Genomic DNA, 11,235 nt, shown 5'->3' with positions numbered 1-11,235 from the left:
TACAAAGAGAGAGTTCACTGGGTGCAGGTCCAGTCAGGCAGCACTTCCCTCAAAAAAAAAAAAAACAAAAACACCACTGTAAGTCTGTAAAGCACCAAATATAAACTGTAGTAGGTGACATAACTTAGTATCATTCTGGCCACCAGACTTCGCATGGTGACAGGCTGCTTAACCAGACCTGTTGTAAGAACCTTAACACTTCCTTTTAGCTGGTGCTTTATGGGCATAAATGTGGGTTAGCTTTTTCCTCAGAGGGAGGTGATCTGGCTGTCTCCTGTGTTTTAACAGTGACCTGAAACTTGGCTGCAAGGTTTTCCAGTGCTGTGCTGGGCCCTGCAAGTTAGAGCTCAGCCTGAAGCTGAGTGGGATGTTGGCATATGAGGCACCAAGGTCTAGGAGAAAGTCAGTATGCTTGACCGCTTCCTGGTGAGAGAGATGTCTGGCCCAAGACTGCTGATGCCCCAGGGTCACTAAAATTGAAACCACACCAATTACTGTCATGATGTCTGTGACATTGGTGGGGGACCAGGGTGGAACTGCAGTAGCAGATAGAGGTGTCATTGTTTAAGGATCTTATGATGTGTATCTGACTGCAAGGCCTGCATACCTCCAGTCCAAGAGACCCAAAGTCTGCGGAGGCTGAAATAAGTGCTTTTCCTGAGCTCAGATGGTGTTGGCTCCCATTCCTGGTGCTGTGCTGTATCCCGATAGTCTATCCTTTCTATGCAAAAGTGGGGTGGTCTTCTGTAGAATCTAGATGAAACAGGTTGACTGACACACAGCTTTTGCGTTACTAAGCATGAGGGGTGCTTAAGAACAGTATTTTCATAGGAGCTCAGGTGCTTTTAATCCCTGATGGTTCCTCAAACGCAGTCCTCCCAGAGGAATGCATCAGCATTAAAGTGCCCATGGAATGAACAAACTGGCGTAAACTCCTCTGGGTGCTCCTGTGAAGACTGCTTTTGTGAGCTCGTTGTGGTTCCACAGAAGTGTAAGTCAATGGTGTGTTACAGTTTCAGATGGATGGTGACATACCTGCCTTGAGCAGTGGGGAAAGCTGGAACAAGTCAGGCTTGGAAAAAAAACAGCTCTGTCTTCTCACTTGATCATATCAGTGCAGGAACATGATACCTTAGCAGTTCTGAGGCTGGCTCTTCTCTAGTGTGGACACATCCCCTTCTACTGAAGAAGCAGGAGCATTTACAGCAGTGTCCGAAGATCTTGTCAGGTCAAGGTTGTCTTTTGATGGCAGGAGAAAGGGGCTGTGGCTCCCTAAGAAGGGAGGAAACCCTCTCTGCACAACTCCCAGAAGAGCCTGAGGCTGCTTCTGTGTCTTACCTAAGCTTTTGGGACAGACTGTGGGGTGTGAAATTGGAGAACAGCACTTGGCCTCCTGAAGGTTTTGGTAATCTTTGCTTCAGTGTAAAGCCCTGCAGTGAAACAGCCTAAGGAAAAAACTGAGCTGGAATACACCACGGCTGTGCATTTTAAGGGTGTGTTTTGCCTTGTTGGTGGAACAGTTATTTCTGCAGGGCGTAAGTATCAAGAAGATTTTGCTGAAGCTATTTAAAATGCTATTCCACAGTTCACTGCCTGGTCCCTTTTCGGGAGCAAACTTCTTCTGTAGTAGAGCTGCTGGAAGATAACTTATGTATGCCCCTGACACTTTTATGCAAAGGCTGATATCTCAGTAATTCCTTTAAATCTGAGTCTGCTTCATGGCAGTAACCTTTGCAGATGACATAACCACATCCTAAGCTTCTGGATCTGTCTGCTCGGTGATCACAACAGAGATCTCATGATGCTGATACTTGGACCTGCTCATCCAGCTTGCTTAGAAGACAGAGTGCTGTAAAAGAACAGAAATGAGCTGTGGCGCAGCTCATTTGACTGCTCTGAGGCAGGGACTCAAAAATTTAGCAGTAAGCAATTGTAGATAGGCATATACAAGTGGGTTGTGGTGTGTTTTTTTTTTTTTTTTTTTTTTTTTTTCCCCCCAGCCAGCAGAAGTCTCCTTATCTAGCTGCTGCCAGTGAAACCTTGTCTTGGTTCTGTGCGGCTGCATACATGACTCCCGCAGCTGTTAGCAGGTCCTGGAAGTCAGGCAGGTTGTGAAATCAGGTACAGCTGGTATAGAAGGGCCTTCTGGTCCTTCATGTGGAGCTGCTGATGTGAAGAGAATACAAAGTAGGAAGCCTGTCAGTGGGCAATGCTTTATATTTTGGTGGCAGGCAGTTTGTTTCCTATGCAATTTAAAAAGCAGGAGTGTGAGAGGAAATATTTGCACAGCAAAGCTGTTGAGCAAATGCAGATCTCCATCTGAGGATCGCTGGGCACTGCAAAGCTCTGGAGAGCTAGCTTGGTTTGTGTAGCACTGTGTGCAGGGAGGTCTCCTCAGTGTGCAGCCAGTCCCTCTGCGTGGTAGGCTGTTGGGGAACTCTTGTTCAGATGAGGCCAAGTGTCCTCATAAGCAGATGAGCCAAGAAAGCGCATCATGCACCAAGCCCAGTGCTTCCAGCATACTGGAGAGAGATCTGAAGCTGAAGGGAGCAGCTCCTCCAGCTTGTTTGTAGCACTCCTGCGTGAACCCATACCTCTGAAGCACCAGCTTTGGTTGTCCCAGGAGCTCTTTGTGTCACTGCTGGGATTGTTGCTTTTTCTCCAGCATCTGGGGCTGTCAGGAACAACTTTCCCTTCTCTGCTTATGCCCTAAATCTTTACTAGAAGTATTTATTTTTATTTCATTGCCTTTGTAGCCTGGAATAGACATCAGAGCCTCAGCAAGCTCTGCAAGGGTATGAATTCCCTGGAGTGAATTGGTGAACAGTTAACCTTGTTGTAAATTCTAGCAAAAACGCAGAGAGCAGAGACATTGGCTTTTTGACTGCTGCATGTCATTGTGATTAAACGGTACTTAGCTGCAGTTCTTTAGGTCAGTGCTAGCAGTGTCCTCCTGATGCAAGACTCTTTAATTGCCCAAATCCTTCCTGAATGAAGTTCTCTGGAGTGGTACAAATTGCTCATCTGACTTTAGCTCTGATCCTTTCTTTGGTGCTCCTAACTCTGTTACCTGGGGTGGATGATGGATGCTGCTATTCCAGTGTGCCTTTCTTATTGTAACATTACAGTAAACGCTTTGCTCCAACATAAGGCTAATCTCTCTTTCTCAGAAGGTGTTCCCACTGTGGTGGTTGCAAAATGAGCTCATCTGTGATGCAGTAAATGCTGGCCAACAGTTTTATGGATAGAGACATCCAAACAATCTCGCTGCATTTTCCTTGAGATAACAGCAAGAGGATGTTTGGTTTGTCAGCCTACATGATGCCAGGTTCACCTGGCTTTAACTTTTGTTTCTTTGACAAATGGGGAATTGACTGGGTGAGGAGACTGAGATGAAGCCCTATATGCCAGAGACTTGAAGGGGTCACACATGGGAGATGGTTCTGTGGTGTGCTTACTGCCTGCCTGAAGCTCTGCACAGACCCAAGCTGATTGTGTGCTGCCTTCTTGCCCCCACTGTGGCATGTGGCAAGGCTGATGACATCTGTTACTGAGCACCAGGCTGTCCTGCTGGCTGAAAGAAGAAATGTGGATCTGTCTGGAGCTGACAGCCTGGTTGAAAGCCCTTGGCACTGTGTGAAGCACTCAGTGAAGTGGTCCTGCCTTGTGGACAGCTCGAGCCACCATCGTTGGCTTTCTTTCTCCTTGTCTTTGGCGTCAGGCTGTCAGTGGTGGCTTGTGTGATGGATGAATGTAGCACCACACTACATCCACTATGGCCCTTCTGGAGGTTTCCTTTGAGCACTTCTTTCTTTTTCCAGCTAAGAAACTGCTGCCCCCAAGGATAAGATGCAGCACAATGCCTCTCCATCAGAGGAGAGCTGCTGCTGTGCTACCTGCTCATCACAAGTGATGTTAATGAAGCAGAACTCGAGACTTGCCCAGGTGCAAAGGTTTGCTTTGGGATTACTGGAGCACAGACCTCAGCTATGCTGTCGCTAGATCTGTATGTCTAAAGATCCTGGACCTTGGCCTGGAGCCCTTTGCTGGACTTTCTTGACTGAATGGCTGTTACAAAGTGTAAGCAATTATCTGCCCACGCTTGAAGAGAGAACGCTGGAGGAATGGTAGGTGCCAACCTAGGGAACACCGTCATTCTACTAAACTTGAGTATAATCTGTGGTCAGCCAGAGATTGAAAGCCTTCTATGTTCCTGAATGAAACTGCATTGTTTAACCTCATCAAAAAGATGTTTTTGGGAATATGATTGGGTTTATTCATCTTGGCATTTGCAATGATGCCCTTTCATAGTGTAGATTAGTTTTTGATTAAAGTAGAAGCACTAGGTAGACTGTGTGTTTTCTGGGCTGTGAGAGTGTTTCAAGACAGACTTATCCATACGCTTGTCTTGAAAAAAGAAGAGCTCTACCTCCTGCATTCCTGACAGAGATGTCTAACCTTTGCTCTAGCACTGGAGACCCTTAAGAGGTTCATTTTGTGTGTGTGTGTATCTCCAGGAAAAATACCCCATTATTGTAAAGCTTTCCCCCCGTGTTGGTTGTAGTCACACGTGCTGTGGTTTTAGGCTTGTTTACATCATAGCTGTGTGAGGATTCATCACAGAATAAAGCAAGTCCGGCAGAGTTTCCTGGGTGTGTTCACACCGCTTGGAAATTTCAGGGGGATGGATAGCTCTTTACTGAATGAATGACAACACGGTCTCGTCTGCAGCTTGGTTTTGGAAAAACTGTGTAGGAATAAATTCAGTCAAGGCAGGTCTTTTCTTTGTCACTCAGATTTTGAGCATCTTTCTCAGGGAGAAGAACAACCATGTGCTTTGAGAGAAAAACTCTGTTGTGATTCTGTACAGCATTTCTCCACTTAGTTTTGGCCTCAGCAGTCTAGGCAAGGGAAAAACTCACGGTGGTAGATATCCTGTAAGTCAGGCTCTGATGAGGGAAGGTGAGTCAGTGACAGAGAGCAATGAGGACATCCGATTTATGTAACCAAGGCGTTGTCCAGACCTCAAAATAGCATCTCAGCATCTGCAAATAAAAGGGGCAATGGTGATGGCGTTCAGGTGGCTGCTGGTTCTTCTCAGCATTGTGGGCCGTGATGGGGCAGGAGAGAACAACATCTTTTTGTCTGCCCCCTTTTTCCTGGGGAAAGTACTGCTTGCCGAGTAATCTTATCTTGGTGGAAAAGCCCCTGTAAGGATTCCCCCTGCCCAGGAAGTCTCTCTATTTAGCACCTACTCTGTTTCTGCACAGTCTCACTCATTTATCCAGGAACATGGGCTAGATGGCTGTGTCTGGTTCTAGATGGGAGCTGGCACTGGATGCATGAGAGGTACTAATTTGCTTCTACTCATAACCTTGCCTCATCCCAGGGTGCTCTGCACAGAGGAGACTTGCACATCTGTGGGGACGTGGCAGAGCTGGTCTGAAGGTGGTTATGCAGCTAGAGATGCCCGGGAATCACCTGCAGTTACTAGGTAACACAAAGAAATTGGACATATACCTGTTGCAAGTTTTTTTTCCTCTGGAAGCGACAGCTGTCCAGGTGGGAGTGCTCCCTCTTCTCACACACAGTGCGTCCAATTTCCACGTGAAGCATGTATTTCAGCCCTCTGACGACCTAGAGAAAATTGTTTCCTCCTTTAAGGGCAGAGGAAAGGGATGCCAAAATTGTGGCTAGGTATCAAGTGTGTGGTGTTGCAGATACAAGTGTTGTGTGTTGAATTACTAGGGCGGGGTGGGGAGCCCTCCCCTGGAGCAGTTGAATGGGACAGAGGGACACATGCTGTTTGTCTGTAGACGTGCACAGCAGTCCTGAGGAGGATCAGAGCTCCGGTGTCTTTGGTGCTCCGTAGGAGGGTCAGTTGGTAAACGGTTTGGAGGACCACCAGAAGTCTGGGCTCTTCTTACCTGTACCATGGCTTTGTTTATTTGTGATTCCTTAAACAGGAAGAGGTCATTGGAGCTGTTGTTGTATCTGTAAACGCCAGAGCGGGCTGCCTTGCGAACACCGGGATTGTTGGTGTTCATCGGAACAGGGAATCCAGGTTTCACGGTCGAATGAGGTGGTGGTACATATGTAGCTGAAACAACACAAAACATAAGTGCAAAACACATCAGGTGCCTGAAAACGGTGGGAGGAGCTTCAGCCCTCTGAAACCATGCTAACCCTTCTTGTCCCATGTGCTTGTGCTTCAGAAGGACTCTGTTCACATCCATTACAAAGTAATTTCTCTTTGTGGTTTGAAATGGTGAAACAATCCTGTGGAATGAAGTGACAGAAAAAGATGCTGCTGGAAGTGGCAGCAGAGCTCAAACTGAGTTAGAAGCAGCCAAGGTATCATTCATATAATTTAGAACATCTGGCTCACAGAAGGCCCAACTTGAATCTAGTTATAAAGCTAGATCACGTTGCTTCAGAGTACAGCATGATTTTGATAACACGTCAAACACTGGCTGTCAAAGCCCTGCTGGTCTAAGTTGGCATGCCAACTTTTACCACTCTGCCTTAATCCCTTGATGGCATCTTGAGGTTTTTATTCTAGGGGGATTCAGGTGGTAATAAAGATGGGTGGAAGATCCCCTCCCTCTACATGCTGACAAAGGAGAGGGTGTCCCTGTTCTCCGGCTGGACAGGGAAGGGCCTGGGGCAGAGCTTGGACTAGCTCCCCACTGTCCTGGAGAACGGGCTGCTTTGGGTGCTGAAATGCACCTGACCCAGATGCCAAGGACCATATTATTATCACAGCCATGAAGTGGAGGAGCAAGGTGTGTAGGAAATAAGAGATGGAAGCTCCTCCAGCCTCCCAAGTCTGAGTAGTTCTTTCTACACAGCCCTCATTACTATCTATTGTTACTTGGTTGTGTAGCTGATTTCCCCACTCCTGGCTTGTTTTTTTTCAATAATTTAAAAGAAGCTCAAAGCTTACTGTTGATGTTGTTATCTCCTTCTGAAGTACAAACAGGAGGAAGAAGACCTGTGCAAGCTGCCGTGACAGCTGCTGCTGACGCCAAGACCTGAGAGTGCGGGAGGTGGCCCTTGGAGTTCACGCTACGTGTGCGTAGGCAGCGAGCCTGCATGTGCACACACACGTGGATGTACACACAAATGTGTGCACAGAGCTTGTACTAAATTTGCTGTGAAAGTCAAGCTTTTTATCACCTCCAGCTTTTTTTTTTTTCCACAGATAGATCTCTCATTAACAGCCAAGCCCAGAGCATAGACTGTGTCTTTCAGCCTGTTTGTACTGAGAAACCTGAGCAAAACCCAGAACCTGTTAAGAAAAACCTCAAACCCCAGCATTACGTGCCATCATTGACACAGGAGGCTGCAAAAATTCAGCTTTCAGGCTGCTGACCTACGTTCTAGTTGCACTATCGCATCCTCCCCTGCAGGTGATAATGGCTGCACCTCCTTGTAACACTGCTCAGGGATTAAAGTGTTGACCTGCAAAGGAAAGACTCCGTTCCACATCCCTCCTCCACCCAAGGATGTCTGAATTCACATCTCTCCCTGGCTGATACCCCAGCTACCTTAATGATCCCCGTATTTTCTTGCAGGCGGGAGCTGAGAGACTCAGGCTGTGTGTCTGAGAGGAGCAGATGTTCTGCAAGCGGCTTTGTGTCTGGTGTGGAGGTGACAAGCTTTCCTGTCCCCTCTCTCTGATCTGTGTTGGGACTTGGTGTGCAGCCAGTGCTGGGCAACCCCACAGTGGTTTTTTCTCACCTAACAGCCCAGAACCCACTTCTCTATGGGGTGATATTTTCCCACTGCAGCAAGGGTGGGACTCAAGAGTCACAAACTCATGACCACACAGCCTGGGATCAAAGGTATTTCTCAGGCAGCACATCCTCTCTAGTGCTCAGCTCATGGCTAAGACTTTCCAGAGCATCTGTTTGTCCTCTCGTCCTGAACAGGGACTCTGCCTGGGGGTTTGGGTGGTGGGACCCACAGGTGATTCAAGAGAGCTGCACAAAACCTGCCTGAAGTCAGAAAGGATGCTTGGGGCCTTGGTTCGGTCCTCTTCCTCAGGGGTGCAGCGCTTTCCCCCTGTGGCATCAACACCAACTCAGCAGCTTCTAGGAAACAGCTTTTTCCTGAGCTGACCTAGCAATGGAGACAGACTGCCAGGCTGAGAGCAGGTCACTGGCTTGGGCTCTTCTTGCTGCTCTCCAGGACCTTGCCTGAATCTCTGCTCTTATGCCTGTTGACAAGTCAGACGTGGCAGTAGTAGGGGTGTTGACAGCTGATACTGTCCCTTGTAGTAGAAGGGGATAACCACAGTCTCTTTCAATTTTAGAACAAGGTCACTTGGCAACTTAATAGCCCTTGACACCTCTCTAGCCGTGGTGACGTGTTTTTTGGGCGTGGAGTGGCAGGATGAGCAAGGCTGGCTGAAGTCACACGGGGTGTATGGGAAGAAAACTACGAAGTATGTTACTCAAAGCAAGGCCTCCGAAATGCAACATCTGGAGAGGTGGGCTCACAGTCTTGCAAGCTGGATGTGTCGTAGGCAGATGGTAGGCTAGTATATTTTTGCCCTAGCTGCCACCAAGGGGTACCAGGCATTTCACCTCCCTCACCCATTGCAACTTGGTGTTGAGAATGACACACAGGCAAGCAAAGCATGTATAAAATCTACCGAGTCCTTGTGGGAGATCTTTACACCCCTGTTTTCCTCTGGTCACCCAGAGGTGTTTGTTTATCTTGATGTGCTTTGATTCTCGTTGAAGGTGGTCACTGCATGGAGCACACACTGGTCTGAAATCTCTTCTGCTGTTTGGAACAGTTTCCATCCCTGTATTTCCAAAACCCAGATACTCTCTGGCGTGAGGCATCTGTAGTTCTTTTCTTCACTGCAACCTTTCCTGACAGCTTCTTGCCTAGCGTGGACCTTGAGGTCTGTTAACTGCCCGTTATTAAGCAAGAGAGGGCTGCTCTTGCAGAGATGAGTCGAATGTCGTATTAAGATGCCCTCTCTCGTGCCTTCCTCATTGAGGAATAATTTGGGGGCCCTGTTCCTGCAGCGTGAGAGCGCAATCCTCTGGATGCTCTCTCCCAGCCTGCAATGAAGCAAATGGCCAGGTTGCAACTTTATTTTTTTTTTTTTTTTTTTTTTCATAGAGTGCTTTCAAAACCTCCTCCCCGTTACTGGGAGCAAAGGATATGCTTTATCTTTACATTTAAGATGCGGCAGAGTTCCTGCATGCCTCTGCAACCCCCCAAAGGAAACCACAGTGGAAACAAAAAGCTGCTGGCTAACCAAGCACCATCCCTGAGTGCACGAGTACTTTCTTCTATGGCAGCCAAAGCAGCACTGAAGTAGAGCTAAAACCTTCAGAGAGAAAGCACTCCTGTCTGCAACTCCCATTCTAAAGATTTAAGGCCAACGGCAATCAAGAGAGTTTCCTTGCTCAGCAAAGAAAGAAGCGATATGTCGTAATGTTTCATTAAAGTCAGCTAATCGGCACTCAAATGCCCATCTGTACTTAGCAGTCGAATTGTTACCCACAGTCTTTAGATTTAATAATCAAGGTCATGCAGAGTTTAAACACTGACAAGTTAAAACTATAACCTCACTTTAAAATCCTTAGATGGTGTCCGTAGATAACATGTTTTGCTACAAGGGGAGAAAGTCTTTTGAGCAGTCAAAGTTTCAGGTGCAGGCTGAACCCTGCAGGGCTGAGCCAGCATGGGCAGCAGTCGGAGAATCACAGAATCATTAACGTTGGAAAAGACCTCAGTGATGATCAAGTCCAACAGTCAACCCAACACCACCTAACTCACTAACCCATGTCCCCAAGCACCACATCCACACGTTTCTTGAACCCCTCCAAAAGAAGGGCTGTTACTTACCAGTGCATTCGAAAGCACTCACAGGACAGGAAGGAAAGGAAAACAGCAATTATTTTCCGCTCTTACCATCTGAAGTCCTGGTGAAGCCCCAGAGAGCTAAACAGCAGAGCGCGGTGAAGCTGCAGCCGAAGTTCAGTGCCATCTCCAGCACTTCAGCCGAGGAGCCCGACAGCAAGAGGAGTGCCCACCCTGCTTCCTGCCAGGGAAGATGTGCCTCTCTGGGTGCTCTTATTGGCTGTGAGGGAAGAAAAAAAAAATCACCGGAAAACCCCTGGAGGCATTGCAGCTCTGATGCAGACTTTGTCTCCTGCAGATGAGCACGCACCTCCAAGCCCAGCCACAAAGCTCTGGCCAGGGATGCATCAGGGGTGCATCAGCCAGCAACTTCTGCCCTGTGCTCCTTAGGGGCTGTGCATGGGCAGATACATGTGATGTAACGCTGGGAAAGGGTGTGGGGTGAGGAGCGTAACAGCCATGTGCTCTAAGATTTATGGGGAAATTTAATCCCTAAGAAACAGGCAGTGTGCCCTGGGGGTGTAGCTCTTGACTTGTCTGTGTGGGGAGAAACCTGACAGAAAAGATGGGCCCAGTGTCTTGCTTCCCCTGATATAGAGAGGTGGGCTTTGGGTGAGGGACACAATGTGGTTTTAGAGGTACCTATTTGAGGGGGCTGTGTGGAGCACAGCTAGTAGGAAGAGGACTTTTGTTTCGCTGGCAGAGGAGAACACCATGCCTCACATATACAAAGGGTGTTTTGACAACAGGAAAGGGCTACGTTAGGCTCAGAGGTGAGATTTTCTCTAGGTGCTCGCCAGAGAGCACAAGAAAAACAGGGAGAGGGGCAGTTTGGCTCTCGGTGGCTTGCAGAGCTGTTCAGCTCTGGGGCTGGATTCCCCAGGGGGTCGGTACTTGGTTTCCTGAGGGGTCCTCTCCAGGCAGCGTGGGCCCATGCTGAGGAGCTTGCAAGTCTGGGGAAAGGGCTTGGTTGCCAGACCTTGTGATGCACCTGAAATAACCAGCTGCCAGATTCAGGGGGAATGGGACATGATGGCCGTCTATGATGGAGTGATGGCATGGGTGGACAAAGGAAGGGTGACAGATGTAATTTACCTGGACTTGTGCAAAGCCTTTGACATGGTCCCTCACCACATCCTTCTCCCTAAATTGGAGAGGTGTGTATTTGAACAATGGATTGTTTAATGGATAAAGAATTGGTTGGCTGGTCACAGCCAAAGGGTTGTGGTCAACGGCTCTGTGTCTGGAAGGAAGCTGGTCACAAGTAGTGTCCCTCAAGGGCCTGTCTTGGGAGTGGTGCTCTTCATCATTATCAATGAGATGAGGGAATTGAGTGCACCCTCAGCA

General features: G+C 48.0%; 1 protein-coding gene across 1 annotated transcript; it reads right to left on the bottom strand.

Annotated features, from left to right (window-relative positions):
• Positions 1-4,967: 4,967 nt before the first annotated feature.
• Positions 4,968-10,015, bottom strand: CST7 (cystatin F (leukocystatin)). The gene is made up of 4 exons (XM_010083899.1): positions 9,940-10,015; positions 5,928-6,100; positions 5,521-5,637; positions 4,968-5,045 (listed from the first exon to the last, which is right to left on the bottom strand). The coding sequence occupies exons 1-4, from the start codon at positions 10,013-10,015 to the stop codon at positions 4,968-4,970; spliced, it is 444 nt and encodes a 147-aa protein (XP_010082201.1).
• Between the last annotated feature and the right edge of the window lie 1,220 nt (positions 10,016-11,235).

Source organism: Pterocles gutturalis, unplaced genomic scaffold (genome assembly GCF_000699245.1).
Source record: "Pterocles gutturalis isolate BGI_N339 unplaced genomic scaffold, ASM69924v1 scaffold34811, whole genome shotgun sequence".
Lineage (NCBI taxonomy): Eukaryota > Metazoa > Chordata > Aves > Pterocliformes > Pteroclidae > Pterocles > Pterocles gutturalis.
This window is presented reverse-complemented; position numbering and strand designations above follow the sequence as displayed.

What these genes read in the sequence shown, in the direction of transcription:
- CST7 (XM_010083899.1), bottom strand. Translation starts at nt 10,015, where the DNA reads ATGGCACTGAACTTCGGCTGCAGCTTCACCGCGCTCTGCTGTTTAGCT. An exon ending in TAAACAAAGCCATGGTACAG is followed by an intron (nt 5,638 to 5,927) that starts GTAAGAAGAGCC and finishes AATTTTCTCTAG; the next exon opens with GTCGTCAGAGGGCTGAAATA. An exon ending in GGAAAAAAAACTTGCAACAG is followed by an intron (nt 5,046 to 5,520) that starts GTATATGTCCAA and finishes TTTTATTTGCAG; the next exon opens with ATGCTGAGATGCTATTTTGA.